We start from the raw sequence: 20,530 nt of genomic DNA on the forward strand, positions 1-20,530 counted from the left end.
AACAAGAATATCACGGAAATGATTCCCCATCAGTGGAGCCAGCCTTACTGCAATCTTTTTGCTTCCCCTCTAAACAACAAATGCAGCAGCTACTTTGCCGTAATCCTCCCACAGAGAGAATCACCGAGGGATGCCCTACTTCATGAATGGCCCCCTGATCTACTCTACACTTTTCCACCCATACCACTAATTCCAATATTCCTTCAGAAAACTGCCATGTTGAAGAGCAAAGTCATTCTCATTGCACCTTACTAGCCTTGCCAAATGTGGTTCCGTTTCATTTGGCTTCACTTGTTTCACCAACCTTGAATTCTGGATTTGACTGCAGACCTCCTGTCTCACCCATCAGGCATGATTCATGCAAACATGACCAACCTCAGGCTGACTACCTGGCTTTTCTAGTTCCATTAATAGCCAGACAACCTATGCTCTCTTCACCTATTCATCAAATACTTTTATCTTTCCATAAGCCTTCTACCAGAAAGTTCTATTCCAGCAAATGGAAGAGGTTTGTTCACTGGTCTTATCTAAATAATACTGAACCCTTTTCAGCCCTCATACATAGCATTCTTGAATGTTTGTCCCATTTTTTAAAGGAGCTAGTTCATCAACCATTAAAGTTCAATTAGCAGCCATATCAAATTTTCACGTTGGTTTTGGTGTTTCCTCTGTTGCTGCTCATAAATTAAGCAAAGCCTTCTTGAAAGGCACTGTTCTTTTAATACCTCCTCTTAGAGATTCTAATCTTCCATGGGACCTGATTCTGGTACTGCAGGCTCTTACTAAATCCCCCTTTGAACCAGCAGCTAAATGTGACCTTAAATACCATTCTTGGAAGACTATCTTTCTGGTAGTTGTTACCTGTGCCAGATGAATTTCTGAGATTCAAGCATTGACCTCTAAACCAGTATACTTGATTTTTCACAAAGATAGAGTTACACTATGGACTAATGCTTCCTTTCTTCCTAAGGTGGTGTCCAACTCTGATATCAATCAGTCTATTGATTTGCCAGTATTCTTTCCTAAATTTGCTAACAAGGGAGAATACATATATTTATTGGATGTCTAAAGACAGTTATGTTTCTACCTGCATAGAACAAAAGACATCAGAAAATCTGACCAATTGTTTGTTTCATTTGCAGAAGTAAAATTGGGAAAATCAGTTGACAAAGTCATTTTATCTAGGTGGCTAACTGATTGTATTTCATTTGTTTATAACAAATTGGACATTACTCTACCAAAACAATTAAGAGCCCATTCAACTAGATCCATGGCTACTTCCTCAGTGTTTCAATCCAGAATTTTCCATGGATGATATATGTGCAGCAGCAGCAACTCGGACTAATCCCCATACCTTTGTTACTCATTACAAATTGGATTCTGTATCCAGAGGTAGAGCATCATTTGGTTGAATGGTCAAGAATATCCTTTCTTGAGTTCACCCTGGATTTTAGGTAGCTGATGAATCTGTCCCATCAGTTGAGGATAGAATGAAAATTGACAACATCAGATAAAGAAGTTATGTACTCACCATAATGTTCTATCTGTGCTGTCTATTTTCATTCCTCTTCAACTCCCCTCCTAACAACCCCCATCCTTGAAAACTTCTGGAAGAATGAGTGGTTACAGGGCATTTCTTTCCTTTATATTAGGCACCAGATGTAGCTGCCTTCATTTCTGAATATGAATATTCCTTTCTGCTAAAGTCAGCAAACAATATCTAAGGTACTTGCAGTTGGTGCATTGTGGGTAAGGGAGAAGCTCGAGTGTTTTTGGTTGCCACAAGCTTTAGCAACAGCCGAGTCAGATCCAAGGGATTGGATTTGAACCCATCAGTTGAGGAAAATAGCCAACACAGATGGAGCATTATGGTGACTTCATAATTTCTTTTTATAGGTTAATTAAAGCTGGTCAGTGTAGCTGTCAATCTGGAACAAATGTTCTTATTAGGAGGGGTAAACTTCATTATTTGAATATGTACTTAGTTTTGTGCATTTGCATTAAGAAATAGGTTATAGGGATGCTCTGAGGGTGTTCTTTTGTTTGAGAGTTTTCCTTAAAACAAAAAGTCTTGTAAGATGTGACACAGGTTCAAATGGATATGTCAAGAAACGACTGTATAAAAGATCAACCTGCCAAATATTAATGTATGCATGTAAAACAAAAGCTGAAAATCAAAATTAAAAAAAGTGTTATACATAATCAGTGAGAGGAATAACTTTCTATCATTATGGCAACACTTTCCATATTATGTTTAAATGTGAATGGTCTCATAGGTATATACAAAAAAGAAAGATTAGTGAACTATATTAAGAAATGCAGAGTGCAAGTAGATGTAATACAGAAGACACATTTGGAAAGAACGTAGCATGTGAATTTGAAAAAGAAAGGATTTCAGGATGGTTATTCAGTGGAATGTCTGGGAGAAAGGAAAACGGAGTACTTACATTAATTGCTAGAGGAGCTTCAATAGTGATAGAAGAGGGGAAAAAAAGATAATGGTAGATTTGTAGTAGTAGTAAGGGGTTACTGGCAAGAGAGGAGTATTATGCAGGCATGTATTTATATTCCACCTAAAATTGCTACAGTGTGGCTTAAGGAAACTCTGTGAGAAATAATCAGCTTTCAGCAGGGAATATTACTTATAGGTAGGGAATGGAATTTGATTTGCAGCAGTCAGGATGTATCTGTGAGCCTAGAAGAGAAAGTATAACAAAAGAGAATAGATTTTTGAAGAAATTTATGAAAATATTTGGTATGGATTATGTGAATTCAGTAATAAGAGTTTGGGGAGAATTTACATATTATTCCCCAAGGTACAAAAACTGGGCTAGACTAGCCAGAAATTCTATTTCACAGAAATGTGTGTATTTAATTGAATGTTTTGATGCACATCCAATAACTATTTCATATCAAGTGCCAGTAATAACTAAGATAAAAATGCAGGGCAATAAAATTAAAATGACAGCAGTGCTTCTTTGCCTGTAAAACTGAGAGAAATTTAAGGAATGTGTAGTGGAAATTATTCTGGATTTATTAGGGAAGATAGAAATGTCTTCAGAAAATATTGCCAGGGAGTGGGATAAAATGAAAGTGTAGTTTAAAAATAGGGTAGAAATAAAAGAAAAAGAGAGATGATTAAGATGTAACAAGGTTAAAGTGTTGCAGAGTAGGGGGAATGTCACAGAACAAGAATAGGCAGATCTGAAGAGTGCTAAAGAGAAAATAAGGGGCTAGCAGGATAATATGCTTGAGTTTAGAAAGACTGCCTTAAACAACTGTTTTTGATGATAACTCGCAAGCACAAAAACTTTTATCACAGTGGCTCAGACAACAGAAAGTAGAAAGGGTTGTTGTCAAACTTAGGGAGTTTGTAACAAGGAAAGTAACCAAAAAAATCCTGTAGAAGTATTAGAACTATTTTGGAAATGTTATGAAAATCTATATAAATTAGAGAAATGTGGAAATCAAGAAAAGGTATAAATGGAAATGTTTATGGAAGAATTAAATATACTAGGGCTAAAGATAGATGAGGCTCAATTATTTTCGTTTAGGATAAGAGGAGATGAGTTAAAAATGGTGATGTATAGCCAATGTACAGGAAAGTCTCCAGGAATAGATGATATTCCTGTGAAAGTTTGGAAGCTAGGAGGGAAGAAAGTGATAAAGATCTGGAAGGTTTTGTTTAATAGTATTTAGAAGGAGGAGAAGCACCAACATTTATTTATTTAACATTTGTTTACTGGGAAAGTCAGACTTGGAACAAAGTCATTTTTCAGCGGAGGCCTGGGGAGAAATGTTCCAGACACATGTCTTTGTAACATGAAAAGAAACCGGAGCACCCAGAGGAAACCCACACGAATGCAGGGAGGACATGCAGACTCCACACAGAAGGCACCCCAGCCGAGAATCAAACCGGAGAGCCTCTTGCTGTGAGGCGACAATGCCACCACTGTGCCATCCATCGTCCTGTGGTGGCTATAATACCTAAAGATGGTAAATCCCCATCATATCTAGTTTCATATAGGCCCATTTCGATTCTAATCAATGATTATAAAGTGTGTGTCTATAATGACTGAAAGAATGGCAAAGGTGATGCCAATATTGATAAATATGGATCAGTGTGGTTTTGTGGAGGGGAGAAAAACATTTGACAACATTAACAGAAGAGTGATGATCCAGAGGGAAGCAGAATGCAAGAAAATACCACCGTTGTAGCTGGGTCTTAATGCAGAGAAAGCATTCAACACAGTAAGCAGGAATATTATGAGATGGACAATATAAGCATTTGCATTCCCTAACATAATAATAAGGTTAATTAGGAGGATATATGAGAGATCAGAGGCGAAAATTAAAGTGAGTGGGTTCCTTTCTGATAATTGCTGTGTCAACAGAGGAACCAGGCAGGGGTGTCCTCTTTCCCTTTTGTTGTTTGTTATATTTGGAACCACTGGCATAAAAATAAGGGACTCAGAAATTCAAGGATATGGTATGTGGTAATCAAGAAAAGTTCTTTCTATTTGCAGATGATATTTTGTACCTGATAAAACCAGAAAAGGACATCTCAGTGTTGTGGAACATTCTGAGACAATTTCATGTCTTTTCAGGATACAAAATTTAATGAAGATAAAACAGGCAATAGTTGTAAACTATGTACCCACATATGACTTGGTTCAGCAGTACCCATATTGTAGTAAAAAAATGAAGTACTTGGCGTATGGGTTAAAAATGATTCTGTTAATGGCAGCTAAGGGTATGTGGGAAGAGACTAAACAAAAGATAATACAAAAACTGAGAAACTGGAAGCTCTGTTTTATGCATATGGATAGCAAGATACAAGAAGTAAAAATATTTTGGTCCCTTTAGTTGTTTACACAGGTCAGGCATATTTTTATCAACCAGATGAGAAGTTGTGCATATCAACTAATAAAGAGTTGAAGGGTTTTATCGGGGAGGGGAAGAGAGCAAGATTCAAATGGGATAAGTTGATCCTTCCAATAGAACAAGCTGGTTTGGGAGTACCTGATTTGAAGGGGTATTTTATAGCTACACAGTTCAGGATCCTATACTTGGCTCAACCAGAAAGCTGTAATTCAAAGTTGAAATGGATGATAATGAAACAGGGGAAGCTCAAGAAATAGAGAGAGACTGGGACTTTGGATGCAGATCATTAAGGACAATAACCATATAGAATATTCCTTTATTATATTCATAAAGTAACAGAAAGTATTCTAATATCTATGCCAACACTGGAAAGGAGAAAGGGTATTCGGCTGGTAAGGATGATGGCAGTTAGGGGTACAGAGAATAGGCAAGAGGGGGATGGAATTTATTGGAGAAAATTGGCAAAGGAACCAATGTATTGGAAGCAAATAATTAGAGAGGGAATGAACCAAGTCATGTGTGGGTACATAGTTTACAACTATTGCTTGTTTTATCTTAACTAATTTTGTTTCCTGAATGGGAAGATGCCATGAATTCATTTGGACTGCAGGCTAGAGATGGTCTTCCCTATCAAAGACTGATATCAGAGTATAGGCAAGGAGAAAGGAATAGGGGGATCCTAAGTAAAAGACCAGCACTGTTAAAGTTTTTAATAAAATCTAGAACAGAAGTTGCTGATAAAGGGGGATAGTAGTGCATATAAAATATTGCATGATAAATATAGGAATCAATCAGAGAAGGTTAGAAAGGCTTGAGAAGAAAGATTGGATAAGCAATTCGCAAAGAAACAATTGGAGTATGTATATATATATATATATATATATATATATATATATTAACTATCATATTCTTTCTCGATGGAACATGTCAATTTCCAACATGTCCAAAAGTCATAATGTCGGAAATGACATACCCGAACTTCCTGGTTTGACAGGACCGAAATAGCAGGAGGTGACGTCAGTCAACCATGCTATGCACATTAACGTATCGTTACACTCAATGGTCAACGGCACGTTAATTGTACTATTTTGCAGGGGGGGGCTGCCCCTCCACACACACACACACACACACACACACACACACACACACACACACACACACACACACACACACACACCCTACACATTAAATTTACTAAATCAGAGATTGCACTACAGTGAGGAAATGGGCTAATTCTCTGTTTAACTGAACCGTGACCTCCCTGCACAATGTTTAACCCAAAATATCAACCTACACTACCCATTCAACACTGTAGAGTAGTTGATTATTTTTGGTTCAGCATTATGCCGACTTGGAAACTGCAGGTCGACCGATGCAGTTTCCAAGTTTTGATAATAAACCTATACATATATATATATATATATATATATATATATCTGTAAAATATATGCATATATGACTCCCAAATATGCAACAGAGTCTAGAAGATTTAAGATTTCTTCTTGGAAATGTTTGAATTTGTATTTTTATACCCCAAGTAGACTCCAGATAATTTTCCTCCGGTAGATTGCAAATGTTGGAAGTGTGATAGTGAAGAATGAGGTAATTTGGAACATATTTTCTGGGAGTGTAATGAGTTGGCAGACTTTAAAAATTCCCTGCAGACTGCTCTGTCAGACGTACTGGGTGAGCAAATTGGTGTAACTTAGGAAGTGATTTTTTTGAACTGTGATACAGAATTGGAATTGCCTAGACATAGTAAGACCTTGCTCAGTTAAATTCTGGTCTGCTAAAAAGCAGTTACAAGAAAGTGGAAATCAAAATCTAAACCAGCTGTACTAGAAGTATGTAGCGAATATAGTAACAGAGGGAAAAGAACAGGGAGTGGAATCTTCAGAAAAGGTTAGGAGCAAATTACATAGAAAAAAAAGAGAATTGTGGAAATGATACATGCAGAATAATGCTTTGGAGTAGGAATGAGGTTTAAGGAAAGATAAGAATTGAATGAGATATGTAATGATCGAATGGCAATGACTGTATAGTAATAAGTGATATATAATGTTTGCAACTTAAAATATGTCAGTAAGGTTTGTTTTCACTTATATAAATGCATCATTGCCTATGTCATAAGTGATAGTTCTTTAAAGATGTTTCTTGTTTAAAAATCAGAATCTAGTCATTTAGAAAAGCTGATCAGTTGTTTATTTCTTATGTTGGAACGGAGAAAGGACAATATGTGTCAGTTTCCAGTTGACTGTCCTCTACTTTTGCCTTTTGTTAACACCCACCATGGTAAACCAGTTTCAGAACATAGTCTATGAGGGCCTCATCTTCTTTAATAGAGTATTTAGAAATGGGTGGAATATAGAAGCTTTCTAGAGGCAACAACAAAGCTTTCTGTATGTCATTAAAAATTGGACTACTTTTTCTAGATCCAGGACTGTCGTTGCTAGAACCATTATGCAGGAGTTTCTGGATCCATATCCTTCCCCCTCCCAGGTTGTGTAGTTTTTTGTAATCAACCCATATAACCAAAAGGCTCCTACAGCAGTGAGAATGATGAACATTAGTACAGTTGTGAAAGTTTCACTTACCCATAACAGTAGATATTCAAGTTTCTCACTGCTGCAGTAGCTGCACCCACCCACCATGCCCCCATAGTGTATATAGCAGTAGTTGTTGGGAAATAGTATTTCTTGTTTGTTTATTTCAGGACGTACTTTTAGGCAAGAACGTCCTGAAGATTTTCCACTCTGAGTGCTGATTTTCCTTCCGCAGGGCTGACCAGTCAGGAGTCAGAGTAGAAGTGTGGGAGGGAGACAGAGCTTTTGGAATCTAGCTGGTGGTTGTGTCTTGGGCAGGACCAAACCCATATATCCTAAAGGCTACTGTAGCAGTGATGAATTAAAATATCTACTGTTATGGGTAAGTGCAATTAGCTCAACTGTATATTAAGCAGTGTGGTACATTAGCTTTCTTCAAATGGGAACTTGATGATTGGATATGTATTCGCAAATTTACCCCTTACTTGACTGTCTTGGCCCTCCTCCACTGACTTCAGAATTTTGCAGTAATGACATGAGTTTTAAGGAGAACATGTAGAAAATTTTACTGCAGTTCTCAAGTGTGAAATATGGAATAAAATGCACACGTGTATGAGTACACATATACAAAAACACACACATATATTGCCTCCCACTTTCAGTGACCACTGCCCCCATTCTCTTTCACATCACCAGCCAGTCAATAAGACTTTTATCCCTTCTACAACAGTTTAGACCACAATCTAACAGCAATGTAACCAAACTAAAAGAACACCTCACCTCTTATGAGTGATTCTCAGTCATATCCTAAGGAGGTCCAGACAATATTGCTATTTCTTTAACTGAAACCCTGCTGCACTTACAAGACAAATTCTCCCCCCTATCACTATGCTATATAAAACTCTCAAATGTAACCAGTTGATCCCTGAACTTAAATATCTCTTTAAACTCCAAGACAAAGCAAGTATGAAGTAGAAATGTAACCCCAACAATAAAAACAAACAAACTTTTTGAAATTCCATAGCCTTGCCAAGTAGTCCATTCGCAGACACAAGTCACAATCCATAAATCCAAACAAACATCACTGCTGGCCAAACTCGGTCTCATTACAGGTCACCTGCAACCCAAATAACAAACCTTCTAGTCATATCACCTTTGGACAAACACCTCTATCCTTCATTAACATTCAGTTAGAATCTAACTACAGACCTCTCACCCTACCACAACTCTTGATTATCCTTCTGCTCCCCTTCTTCATCACTCCAATCTATTTTAAAGCCATGCACCTCAAAGAAATCACAGCCCTACTCTGGAAGATCCCCACAGGCAGCCCACTCACTCACATATGCAACCTCTTTCTATCCAAGTATGTAATACCATACATCTGGAAACTGCACTAATCAAACACAGTGCTTAAAACACCTCTCACTTATTTCTGTCCTATTAATACTGGGAAGACTTCTTGAAAATATTGTCTACACACAACTGTCAAATTCTGTCCATCAATATTGATTACTCTTCCAAAAATAACAGTGGTTTTGGCCAGGATAGAGTGCTATGACAGTCTTGTGGACCTTAATTGATGAGGTAATTTGAAATATAGGCAATGGCAATCTCAATAGAGCCATATTCGTTGTCTCACAAAGGCCTTTGACCTCACCGCTCACCCCCTTCCTTTTGCTAATCTAAAGTAAACTGGCATCAGTGCAGATTCTTTTCCTTAGTTCATAGATTTTCTCTCTGAAAGATACTCCAAAGTAAAAATAGGAACATCCCTATCTGACACAGCCCCTTTTTCATTCATTGGCCCCCAGGGATATATTTTAGTCCCTTGTTTTTTTCCATCTCCATTACCAGATTTCCTGTCAGCCTTCCATACTTGCCATCTTCCCTGTATGCAGTTGACATGGTCATCTACCAGATCCTGTCACAGCTATATGCACTTACAGGACCAGCTCCAGCTGCTACTCAACCACAAACAAACTGATGCAGTATGTGAGAGATGTATTTACACAATGTTGCTGGAGGCAAAGCTCTCACAAAAAACTACTCGTAATGTCAGTAAGGTTGTCAGTAGTACACATGCTGCACCCATCACGTACAATTCAAAGCAGACATGTAGACCCACATGTACTGAGGCAGTTAAATGTAACCTTCTTAAACCACAAAGACCTCCTAGACAAAGTACATATAAGAAATACCCTCAGCAGCCCCAAACGCACTCTTTCAAAACCACACCCACATCAATACATAGGTTCATAGGTGTGTACTAGGCTAATGGCCCTGGAGCCTTTACAAGCCTAGCCCATAGAAGTTCCCTGGCATTGTGCTGCCCGACGTTAGAGCTACATCTCATGGAGCTCTAACTCTAAGTCCTTAAGGCAAGTCACCACACAATCCAACATTCTAGTCATTGGAGAATCCATTGTGAGACACACTGATGTCCCTCTCACCAGGCTGAGTAAGGAGAAAGTTACGGTCAATTGCTTATCAGGGGCTAGGATCAGCCACATTATGCATGCGCTCAGGTCATTGGATCCCAGTTACCAATATGACTCCATCATAGTCCATGTGGGAGTAAATGACCTGAGACGTACCTCCCTAGACTATATGAAGAGAGACATCATAAAGCTTTCAGAATATTAGTCTCAGGCTGGTATGAGCCTAACAGTGAGGAGCATTTTACCTTCTCCAAGGATGATGCCATAACATGAACAAAAGATGACTGACTTTAATAATTGGCTTAGTTTCTAGTGTCATTCTAAGGTGGTGTAGTGTTTGTCAGCATGGAAGGAGATGGTGAACAGACCACGCTGCTTATTCCAGGTATGGTCTGCACCTCTCCACTCTAGGCTTTCGAATATTAGCTAAAACATTGTCTTCCCCCATAGTGCCTTTTTTAGACAATGCTAAAGAGAAAGTATTTCCGACGTAGCAAATCAAAACCAAGAAAATCTAAAGGTATTACTGCTCAATGCTAGGAGCCTAAACAAAAAAACTCCACTTCCTGGAAGCTCTCTTTACCCTAGAGTATCTTGATGTCTGTACAGTTTCAGAGATGTGGTTTAAAGCTGTGGACAGCACACCAACAGTTCAGGGTTATAATGGCTTCCACACATTTAGACCAGCTATTTTATAGGCAGGGACTGAAAGTGGAGGTGTTTCTATTTACATTAAAAATAAATATAGTTCAAGGCTGGTCAAACAATGCACTTGAGCTGCTCCATGTTCAAATCACCATAGGTAAAATCCAATACCACTTCCTTGCAAGCTATAGGTCCCCCTCTGTGACCCAGGAATCTCATACCATGTATTTAAACTTAATAGAAACACTAACTATCCAACCCAATACCATATTCGTGGGTGACTTTAATTACCCCACTATTAACTGGGAATCCTATACGACATGAAAGGTACATGCACAGAGATTCCTGGATTTTGTGAACACAAACTTCCTGGACCAGATAGTCAATACACCAACCAGGGGTGCAACCATACTCGATCTGGTCCTCACTAATATGGGAGAGTGCTGCACACCCCCTACTGTAATGCCATCCCTGGTAAAGTCAGACCACAAATGGTCTCTTTTTAAGTAAAAATAAAACCTGGACCCTCAGCTAAACCTGGAATATTCAGGAACTATTCTAAGGCTAACCGCCTGCTATTAAGTGAGAACCTGGCAAAATTTCAAGCCCCTATAGACCCTGAGAACACTTATGCCTATGCAAAACTGTTCACAGAAACCCTGTACAAGCATGTTAATAGCTGTGTAGAGGCAGCTGTACCCACAAGGAAGAAGTACAGAAGTAACTCAAAAAAATAAGCCACCCTGGTGGAATCACAGAATCAGTCGGATGTATAACAGGAGGAAGAAAATCATGGCAAAAATTAGGAGGTGCAGGATAAAAGCACTCTCATTAAACTAAACAAAAAACTCAGAGGGCAAATAAAGTCTATCAAAACTAAATTTGAGGTATGTTTGGCCTCCCAGGCCAAGCACAACCACTAAGCATTCTTTAGCTATGTCTGCAATCTCAAAGGCAATACACAGTTGTGTGCAGAGCTCATTGTAAATGGAGCCACCTATACTGAGCCAGAAAATATAACAAACCTCCTGGCTGATAAATTTAGCTTCAGCTCTACTCCTCTCTCCTCCTCAACCTTCCCTCAGGAAGTATCATCAAATATAGATCCCCTACTATCACTAGGGAACAGATCCTTAATGCTGTCTCTAAGACCAAGACCACTGCATCAGTGGGCCCAGACAATATCCCAGGATGCCTTCTAAATAGCATGAAACATGAACTATCAGGGCCTCTGGAATTACTGTTTAACTGTAGCCTCCAAAGAGGCTTCATGCCTCATGAATGGAGAAAGGCAACAGTCATCCCTCTGCACAAAGGTGGGTCGTCTACAGACCCTTGAAACTAAAGACCCATAAGTCTCACTAGTCTTAAATGTAAAGCCATGGAAAGAATTATCATGGAGATGGTCAGTAGAAATATAATAAACCTCCAGACACTGGACCCAACCCAGTTTGGTTTCGTAAAGGGCAGATCATGCCTACTCAACCTGGTGGACTTCTTTGAGAAGGTCACCAAAGCAATGGATGAGGGCAAAATCATTCACACTGCCTACCTTGACCTGGCCAAGGCATTTGACACAATACCTCACTCGGGCCTTGTTGACCGACTCAAGAAGTTCGGTACAAACCCTTATGTCACCCAGTGGAAAGCCAGCTGGCTCACAGACAGGACCCAGGAAGTTAGAATTGGGGAGTCTACCTCTACAAAGAGGCCAGTCACAAGAGTCCCTCAGGGATCAGTCCTTGGACCACTCCTTTTTGGCATTTACTTCTCAGATATCTAGGCCAATGTCCCTGGTCTCTGGCAGACTAAATTTGCAGATGATTGTAAATTAGGAGCGGTCATCAAACCTCACTCTGATGCAAATGTTCTCCAGGAGGGGCTGACACAGACAAACAACTGGTGTCAGAGTCATGGACTAAAACTAAATGCCAAGAAACACATAATAGTATCCTTTGTGAAGTCATCCATCCCTGGTAACTATCATATTGATAACACACTCCTTAGAGTTGACCCAGTAGTCAGGGACTTAGGGACACAGACAGTAATCTAGACTTTGACTGTAATGTGTCTACAGTGGTGAGGAAATCATTCTGTGTTGTGCAACTTATAAACAAAGGTATGGCATCTAAGTCCAAGGAAGTCATTGTTCCACTGTATTCGGCATTCATCAGACCTATCATTGAGTACACTGCCCCCTTTGGTATGTACCTAACCAGGCATATCCAACAACTGAAACGTCCACAGAGGTTCCTCACTAAAAGAATACAGGGCATAAGTAATATGTCCTATGCAGACTGCCTCAAGGCCCTAGCCCTGTATTCTGTCTCCTACATGCTTTTGAGGGGAGATCTATGCCTGGCATACAGGGCATTGTCAGACCCCACTCTGATGGACCTCCTGCATATCCACAAAACAAACAATACCAGAATTACCTGTTCTAAAGACTTAAACCTTACTTGTGATATAAATAAGACCTGCTGGAGAGATAGGTATGTATCCCAGAGACTACCCTGTCTATGGAACAGCCTCCCCATCTATGTGAAGCAGAGTTCCTCCCTTCAATTCAAATCCAACTTGGACAACTGGATGGGAAACCAGAAATTCATCCCTAGTTTGGCATCTATGTCTCTGATACAAACAGGTAACCTGTAAATGGTTCATCTCCCAGGCCCGTGCTTACACTTACCAAGGGTATCAGAACTTGTCAGAGATTTGGGATGCATGGCTAGGCTTAAAAAGGCCCTTGTGGTCATTAGCCTAGTAAACACCTATGAACTTATTCTTAACCCCTCCAAAGCTAAAAGTGCTATTTGGAACTCAAAAAAATAGTACAGGTACCCAAAACAAGTACAAATCACATATTTAAATAAAACAAACATTCAAAGTACCACATCTTTCAAATACCTGGGAGCCTGGCTGGACCAGTCACTCTACATAAAAAAAAAAACCCCAAAGAAACATCATTAATTCTGTCCTCTTTTTTTGCCATCAAAATTTCAGTGTTCCTTTCAACCAAGAACACCAATAGGCAAAGGTGTCATCCTTGTTCAACTAAATCCAGGTTTTACCAACAAATTTTTCATTTCTTCTTTGATCATAACTCTAGTGTCAGATAAAGTGTTTTCTAGGCGTTCTTTTACCTTTTACCCATTAAAGTCACAAACTCACTCTTAACCTGTACATATGCATGTAATATTCCTTTTATTGACATCTCCATCATTTAAGGAGTGCTGTAGACAAATTTTCCAAGCATTTTAGCCTGCTGACAAACTGGCAGTTCGACAGAGTGAAGTGTGTCCATACCCTCATACATGCACATACTCTTTTATATCACCATTTTCTCATGCTTCAATGGACGTATTGTGCACAGGGATGACACAAACAAGTATTTGTCTACTGGCCAGACATGACAGGGGTAGGTCAATTACAGGTTTATGCTACTCCAACAGGGATCTCTTCAAACATCAGCTGTTATGGTAAGTTTATTTACCCAGTTATACATTTTGCTGGCTAGGTACACATAATCAAAAGCAGCTGTGAAAGCATATGTATAATTCTTGTGCACTGAACAGTTATGTTATTTAATTTTTTTTTACAGTTAGAAATAAGGACATGAGTTGGCCAGAGGAAATGTCTTTTATAGCAAACAGCAGTAAGATTGACAGACACAAAGGTATGTATTATCTTTTAACATCAAATTAAAATCAGTTTTGTGTATAATAGTATTGCTTCAGGGATGTTAGTATTGTAACTATAATTATATGTAACATGAATAATTCACAAATTATCCTTTAATCTGTAGTTTTAAATCAATAAGATTTAAATTTTTATTTCGCAGAAGTATACTCTCATGTTTGCACTGCACTTCTCCCTTTAGTGATAACGAGGTGTCCACGTGTCTCCAAATTATTTCTTATTCTCTCTTTTTCTAAAAGAATTTTACTCTTTCTGTAGCTGGTTACTTAATTTTTAAAAATAAATGGTTGTGTGTACCTCTGTACTTTTTTTACACTTTCTTTTCTTACCTGTCAATGGCTATGAGGTCATTATCTCCTGCTGGCCTGTCTATTTCACCATTCTGTTGGCATTCAGGTATATTGGAAGAGTGGAATGAAGAAAAGAGAGTAGTATATTGCAGCTGTCCTCCATTAGGGCCTTAATAGATATTTATCAATGGTCCTAACTTCCCCTGTTTGTTGGAAATCAGAGTGCAAAACGTTTGCTCATTCAGGGTTGAAATAAATACTTACAAAAACTTTGATACATTCAGATAATAGTGACCATGATTTATTTTCATTAAGCAAGTTCCATAACTAGCCATGTATTGGTTACTGGAAGACAAGGTGCAGTACATTGTCAAACTGTAAAAGCAGGATGCTGTGCCTGTGTAAGAAACACATTAATCATAACCTCCTGTGATTAAGCTATATACAAATGAGATGCATAGCTGTTATCAAAAAAGGAGTGCCTAAAGGTTCTTATAATGTGCCCTTGCTGTAGCAGTGAGATGGAATTAAGATTCACCTCTTTTCACTTTTGCTTTGCCACATGTCTTGTGCATCTTGTCATGTCACCATGAACCTTGCATTAGTTTGAGCAGTCATTGGTGTATCAGAAGAATTAACATAATTAGCCAGTGTTATAACTTGCATTATATAGAGACAGATGTGCAGTGTTGTCAAGTAAGAACCAGATCATGGTCAAATAGGGCTGTAGGCAGAGTAGTAGATCAGAGCCCCCCTCCAGCAGCAGTGTACCCACCCCCCTGGCACCCCTCCCTCCACAGCTATTCCAGTGTCCCATTACTTGGCTGGTCCTGTCAAGTTGTTGTAAATGCTGATCTGATGTTGTTCTTTTCATTCATTCCTCAACAATTGGGTTACTGATCCATCCTTGGATCTGACTCTGCCTCCTTTCACAGACTTCAGATTCATCTCTCAACCTTCTCCCTCTACTCATAATGCAATAGTCCATTCCCAGCACCCCAGATCTTGTTTCCAGCCGTTGCGCACGGACATGGATCCTGTCTTGCAGTGTTAATTTACAGCTAGCTAGCTGTAAGTGCATTGATCTAATTTTATATATGCTATTTTTCATTCCCTTCTATATTTTATTATATTGTGTGTGTGTGTGTGTGTGTGTGTGTGTGTGTGTACACACACACACACATATATATATATATATATATATATATATATATATATGTGTGTGTGTATATATATATATATATATATATATATATATGTATATATATCCTTACCTCCCTTTAGTTTTTCAGTTTTTCTGTGTCTGGTGTCTTACTGTTAATATAGTAACTTTTTGTAAGTACTGTTGTTGGTACTCCTCCTTTCTGTTTCTTTCTTTCTTTCCTACCCTTTGTAACAGAGTATTCTTAATTACCATTGTTGGTAATTGTCTTCCCTACCTATCAATAAAAAACTCTCCTTTTCTTCATCTTGTATAGATCATTTACATGGGTTTTCTATCATAGCTGAAAAGCTGACATGTTTTAAAAAATGGACTTCCTGTGGGCATCTATTCCTCAATTTGGATGCCCACAGGGATTGCATTTATTGCTTAGGAGCAGCACACTTAGGTGCGAACTGTACCATTTGCACAGGATTTATTTCTAGAGCTATAGCTCACAAGTGTAACAAGCTTGTCCTTAAGGGCTTACTTCCACCTTCAACTTCTTCCTCTTCGGGGGTTCACATCCCTAGCAAATCTTCGAAAGCTCCTTCAGAGGACAGAAAAAGACTACTGCCAAAGTCTCTGAAGGCTTCCTATTCCTCGAAGCCTCCACAGAAAGTATAAAGATCTTCGGATGCGATTTTGTCGGATCCCAAGACAAGCTCTACGGATCCCAAGACTTCAGATCCAATAGTTATATCTTCCACTTCGTCTTTGCAACCCACAGATCCAAAACCTTTGATTCAGACATTGGGTGCATCTCAGACTCCAAGTACTCTTTCTACCATTTTCATTTTACACCCGATATCTCAATGTCTCTACTCCCCAGTTTTGCAAACCCTGAGGAAACACTCCAGACCTCAGTCCACCACCTCGTCCATCAGGTCTCCCAGGAGTCTCTCTGAAGCAGAGGTGGATAGGATGATGAGGAAGATCCTCAGAGCTCAGATTCAGATGCGGTTATTCTGGCTTAGGCTCCCATTGGATCCATGAGTGTTCCATCCACCTTGCATGATACTGTATCTCCTCCTCAGATTTGTCCTACAGTTTGAGAGCCCCAGGATCTGACAGTTTCAAGAGTACTGGAGTTGGAGCCAAAGAGAGTCACTTTTTTGACCCCGATTGTATCCCTTACCAGTTCACTCCTGTTCTCTTGAATCAGAATGAATCCTGGACCCAAAGCATCAGCGTAAGATCTGTGGGCCCGGAATTGACTCTGATGTTGTCCGAACCATCGTTGCCCCTTGGATCCTCAGCATTAGATAGCTCAGGTCCATCTCCTTTCTTGGGACACGGATCCAAGTAGGGTTGTGGCTTGCCTGCTTTGGAAACCTAGACTCCGATATGGCCACCCACGGCATCCCCGGGTCTGTCGGCCTTAGAGATTTTGGAGAGGGTTCTCTCTCATTCAATAGATCGGGTCTCACGCTTTCTCATACCCTACACCATATCCCTCTCTGGTTACAAGCTCTGATCCCATCAGACCAGGGTTAGCCAGTATGAAGTAGCATCCAGAAGGTTCCCATGGAGGAACACCCACCTCTGTTTGGACACCTCTCCAAAGTATCCCACTGAAGAGGTTCACTGTAAGAGAATGTGCCAAAGGAATCACATGGATGCCCCTATAGAATCCCTCACCAAAGATAATGACTTCAATGAAAGTGAAGGTTCCCATATATCACCACCTGATTATGTCTCCTTTGGAGACATTTTTGAGATCCTTAAGCAAAAAGGGGTTTGGTCCTCAGATAGCTCTTCTTCTGAAGAGTTAGTATTCCTGGAAGCTTTTGGTTCTGGCCCATCAACATCTTGGGTGATTTCCCCACCCGATGAACTTATCAACCTGGTCTGTAGCTGGGCATAGAAGGAACTGTATTTTTTTAACTGATCCCACAATGACCAAACAAAATTTTTGCCCTTCCTAAAGATAGACCACATTGGAGCAAAGGAGTCCTTGTTGATGCAATGGTTGTAGCAGCAGCCACCAACAAGGAGCTTGCAGAACAGAGCTCGTCTGTCCACTCTCTTGCAGAGAGTCCAGAGCGATGGACAGATTTAGAAAGCATGTGTTTGCTTCAACAACCTTTGCCGTGAGGTCCATGAACTATTTGGCGTACTTTACAAGACTGCAGAGGGAGTTGAGCAAGGAGCTCTCAAAATCTGTCTCAGAGTGCATGTCTGCAGAGGATTACGAAAGATCATCCTCTCAGCTGGTTACACTTTTATCTGTTTCAAATGTATCTATGAGGTTGATTTCTCATGCAGCAGAAGGTACCTCATGGGCTGCTGGTTCAAGTATTGCCATAAGAAGACGTGCCAGGATGCAGTTATGCAATTCTGCAGAGCCTTTCAAGTCTTCTTTCTTTCAACCATGAATCTTTGATGGAACTTCCTTGTTTGGCCCTTCTGTGAAAGAAACACTTTGTCGCAGTGAACAGGAAGGAAAGAGCCTGTCTGCCATAAGGATTCACTTTTCTACCCCTCAACGATCCATTTCCTGGAATCAAAGAGGGGGGCAAGAAAATGTGGTTCCATAAATCCCAGTGACCTTTCTGGGATGCATGCAGAGACAACTCCCTCAGAGGCAGAAGAAGGAAATCCAATGGAAAACGCCATCCTTGTGGTACAGGAATCCCACAAAATCAGGGTTCTGAGATTCCTTTCCAGATTGACCCTTTCAGCACTTCTGAAGCACTGCCCAAACACCTGCCTATGGGGGCAGTTGGGGGATGCGTGTCATTGCACCCAGATGAATGGGCTGCTATAACAAAAGATTCTTGGGTGCTAAAAATAATATCCAGAGGTTATCTTATACCATTTTTCCAAATGCCCACTTCCAAATGAAGAAAGCTTCTCGACATTACACCCAGAGAGAAGCTGCAGCTCAAGAATTTCAGAAACTGCTGGACAAAAGGGTCATCCAGAAGGTCCCACCAGAGCAGAAAATGTTCGGAATTTGCTCAAGCTTCTCTTTAGTGCCAAACAAAGCAGTGGACCTGAGACCAATTTTGGACCTAAGCAACCTGAAACAATTTGTAAGGAAATCAAAGATTCAAATGGTCGTGGTTCAGTCTTTTCTTCCTCCTTTACACAGAGATGATTGGATGTCGTTGATTGCTCTTCAGGATGTATACTATCATGTCAAAATTAACAGATGCTCCCAAAAACACTTGCACTTTCGACTGGGAGCCAGTCACTGTCATTTCAAAACCAGGCACATTAGCCTCACTACAGCCCCCAGAATGTTGACCCAAGTGTATGGTAGTGGTAGCAGCTCACTTGAAACTGCAAGTATTGCAGGTGTTTCCATACTTTGCTGATTGGCTCATCACTGCCCCCTTTAAGCATCTTCTAATATAATCCAGGGACTATTTGCTTCAAATTTGCCAATCTCTAGGCATTGCAGTCCACATTTCCAAATCAAAGCTTATACCATTACAGAGCCTGGAGTTCATTGGTGTTCATTTGAACACATTGTCAGGTTGTTTCTCTGTCCCTTCATCGGGTGGCCACAATCAAGTCTCACATTCATAAAATTCTTTCTCAGCCTACTCCTCATGCCAGACTTGTCCTTCAGGCTGTAGGTCCAGTAGCGTCTGTAATATTAGTTCCTTTAGCACGTTACTGTATGCATGTTGTGCAGTGGACAGTAGCTGTTCAGTGGTCTAGTCTTCGACAGCCTCTCCCCTACCCAGCCAACCTTATTCAGGTATGTAAAAATCATATTCATTGGTCGATCAGTTGGATGACATCTACGTTGGCCACCCCTTTGTTCTGTCTCCCCAAGTAACCACAGTGGCCACGGACACCTCCCTACTGGGGTGGGGGAGGGGCATTTCTTGGGAAGGACAGTCCAAGGCATGTGGTCCCCCCACCCAAGAAACCAGTTCACATATCAATGTCTTGGAAATGACAGCAGTCTGTCTAGCTTTGCAGGCATTTCAAGATGTTCTCCCTCCAGGGACTATTGCAATCCAAACCTGCAACATATTTATGGTCTGGTACATCAGCAAACAAGGGGTGACTCTATCCCTTTATCCTCCCTTTATCTCCTTCTGCTGAGAATCTATGAGTGTGTAATAATGGGCCATCTCCTCCAACCGCTTTCTAATAGCAATGCACATTCTGGGGAAATCCAACATACTAGTGGACAAACTCAGCAAGTCCATTCTGATGCCTCACAAGTGGTCTCTCAATCAATCAGTGGCAGAGAACATTTTCCGTTGGTGGGGCCAACCTTGCTGCGACCTTTTTGCCTGTCCCAACAACAGATGCAGCAGTTACTTTGCCCTGATTCACCCTCAAGGGAAGTCATCGAGAGATGTCCTAGTCCATGTTTGGCCCTCCGGTCTCCTGTATGCCTATCTCCCAGTACCTCGGATTCTGAAACTCTTACAGAAAGCCAGCCAGTTGAAGAATGCAGTCATCCTCATTGCCCCCCATTGGCCTCATCAGGTTTGGTTCCCGTTTTTTTGGTCTCATCTTTGTTATTCTCCTTGGATACTGGACCCAAGTTCAGACCTTCTGTCACATCCCAATCTTCCAGCCTTCAAACTAACCGCATGGTTTCTCCAGTTCCAGTAACAGCTAGACAGCCCAGGCTTTCTTCCCCAGTTTGTAATATACTTTTACCCTCACAAAAAGACTCCACTAAGGTAATTTACAAGAGTAAGTGGAAAAGATTTTCAATTTGTGCCCTGAAAAATGATATTGATCCTTTTACTGCCACTATTTCTTCTGTATCGGACTTTTTAGCTTCTCTCTTAGAAGGTGCTATTTTTTTCTACAATCATAGTTCATTTGGCAGCCATATCAAATTTTCAG

The 20,530-nt window shown here is 40.2% G+C and overlaps 1 protein-coding gene across 2 annotated transcripts in view; it reads left to right on the forward strand.

The window, feature by feature from the left end:
* USP32 (ubiquitin specific peptidase 32) overlaps positions 1-20,530 on the forward strand; it is a 3,310,274-nt gene that overhangs the window by 2,089,090 nt on the left and 1,200,654 nt on the right. For both annotated transcript variants that reach the window (XM_044054559.1, XM_044054560.1), the window contains exon 19: positions 14,115-14,189. In XM_044054559.1, the coding sequence (XP_043910494.1) occupies positions 14,115-14,189 (75 nt within the window). The remainder of the gene's footprint in view (positions 1-14,114; positions 14,190-20,530) is intronic.

Source organism: Protopterus annectens, chromosome 13.part0 (assembly GCF_019279795.1).
Source record: "Protopterus annectens isolate FY-2018-M chromosome 13.part0, PAN1.0, whole genome shotgun sequence".
In the NCBI taxonomy this organism is placed as follows: Eukaryota; Metazoa; Chordata; order Ceratodontiformes; family Protopteridae; genus Protopterus; species Protopterus annectens.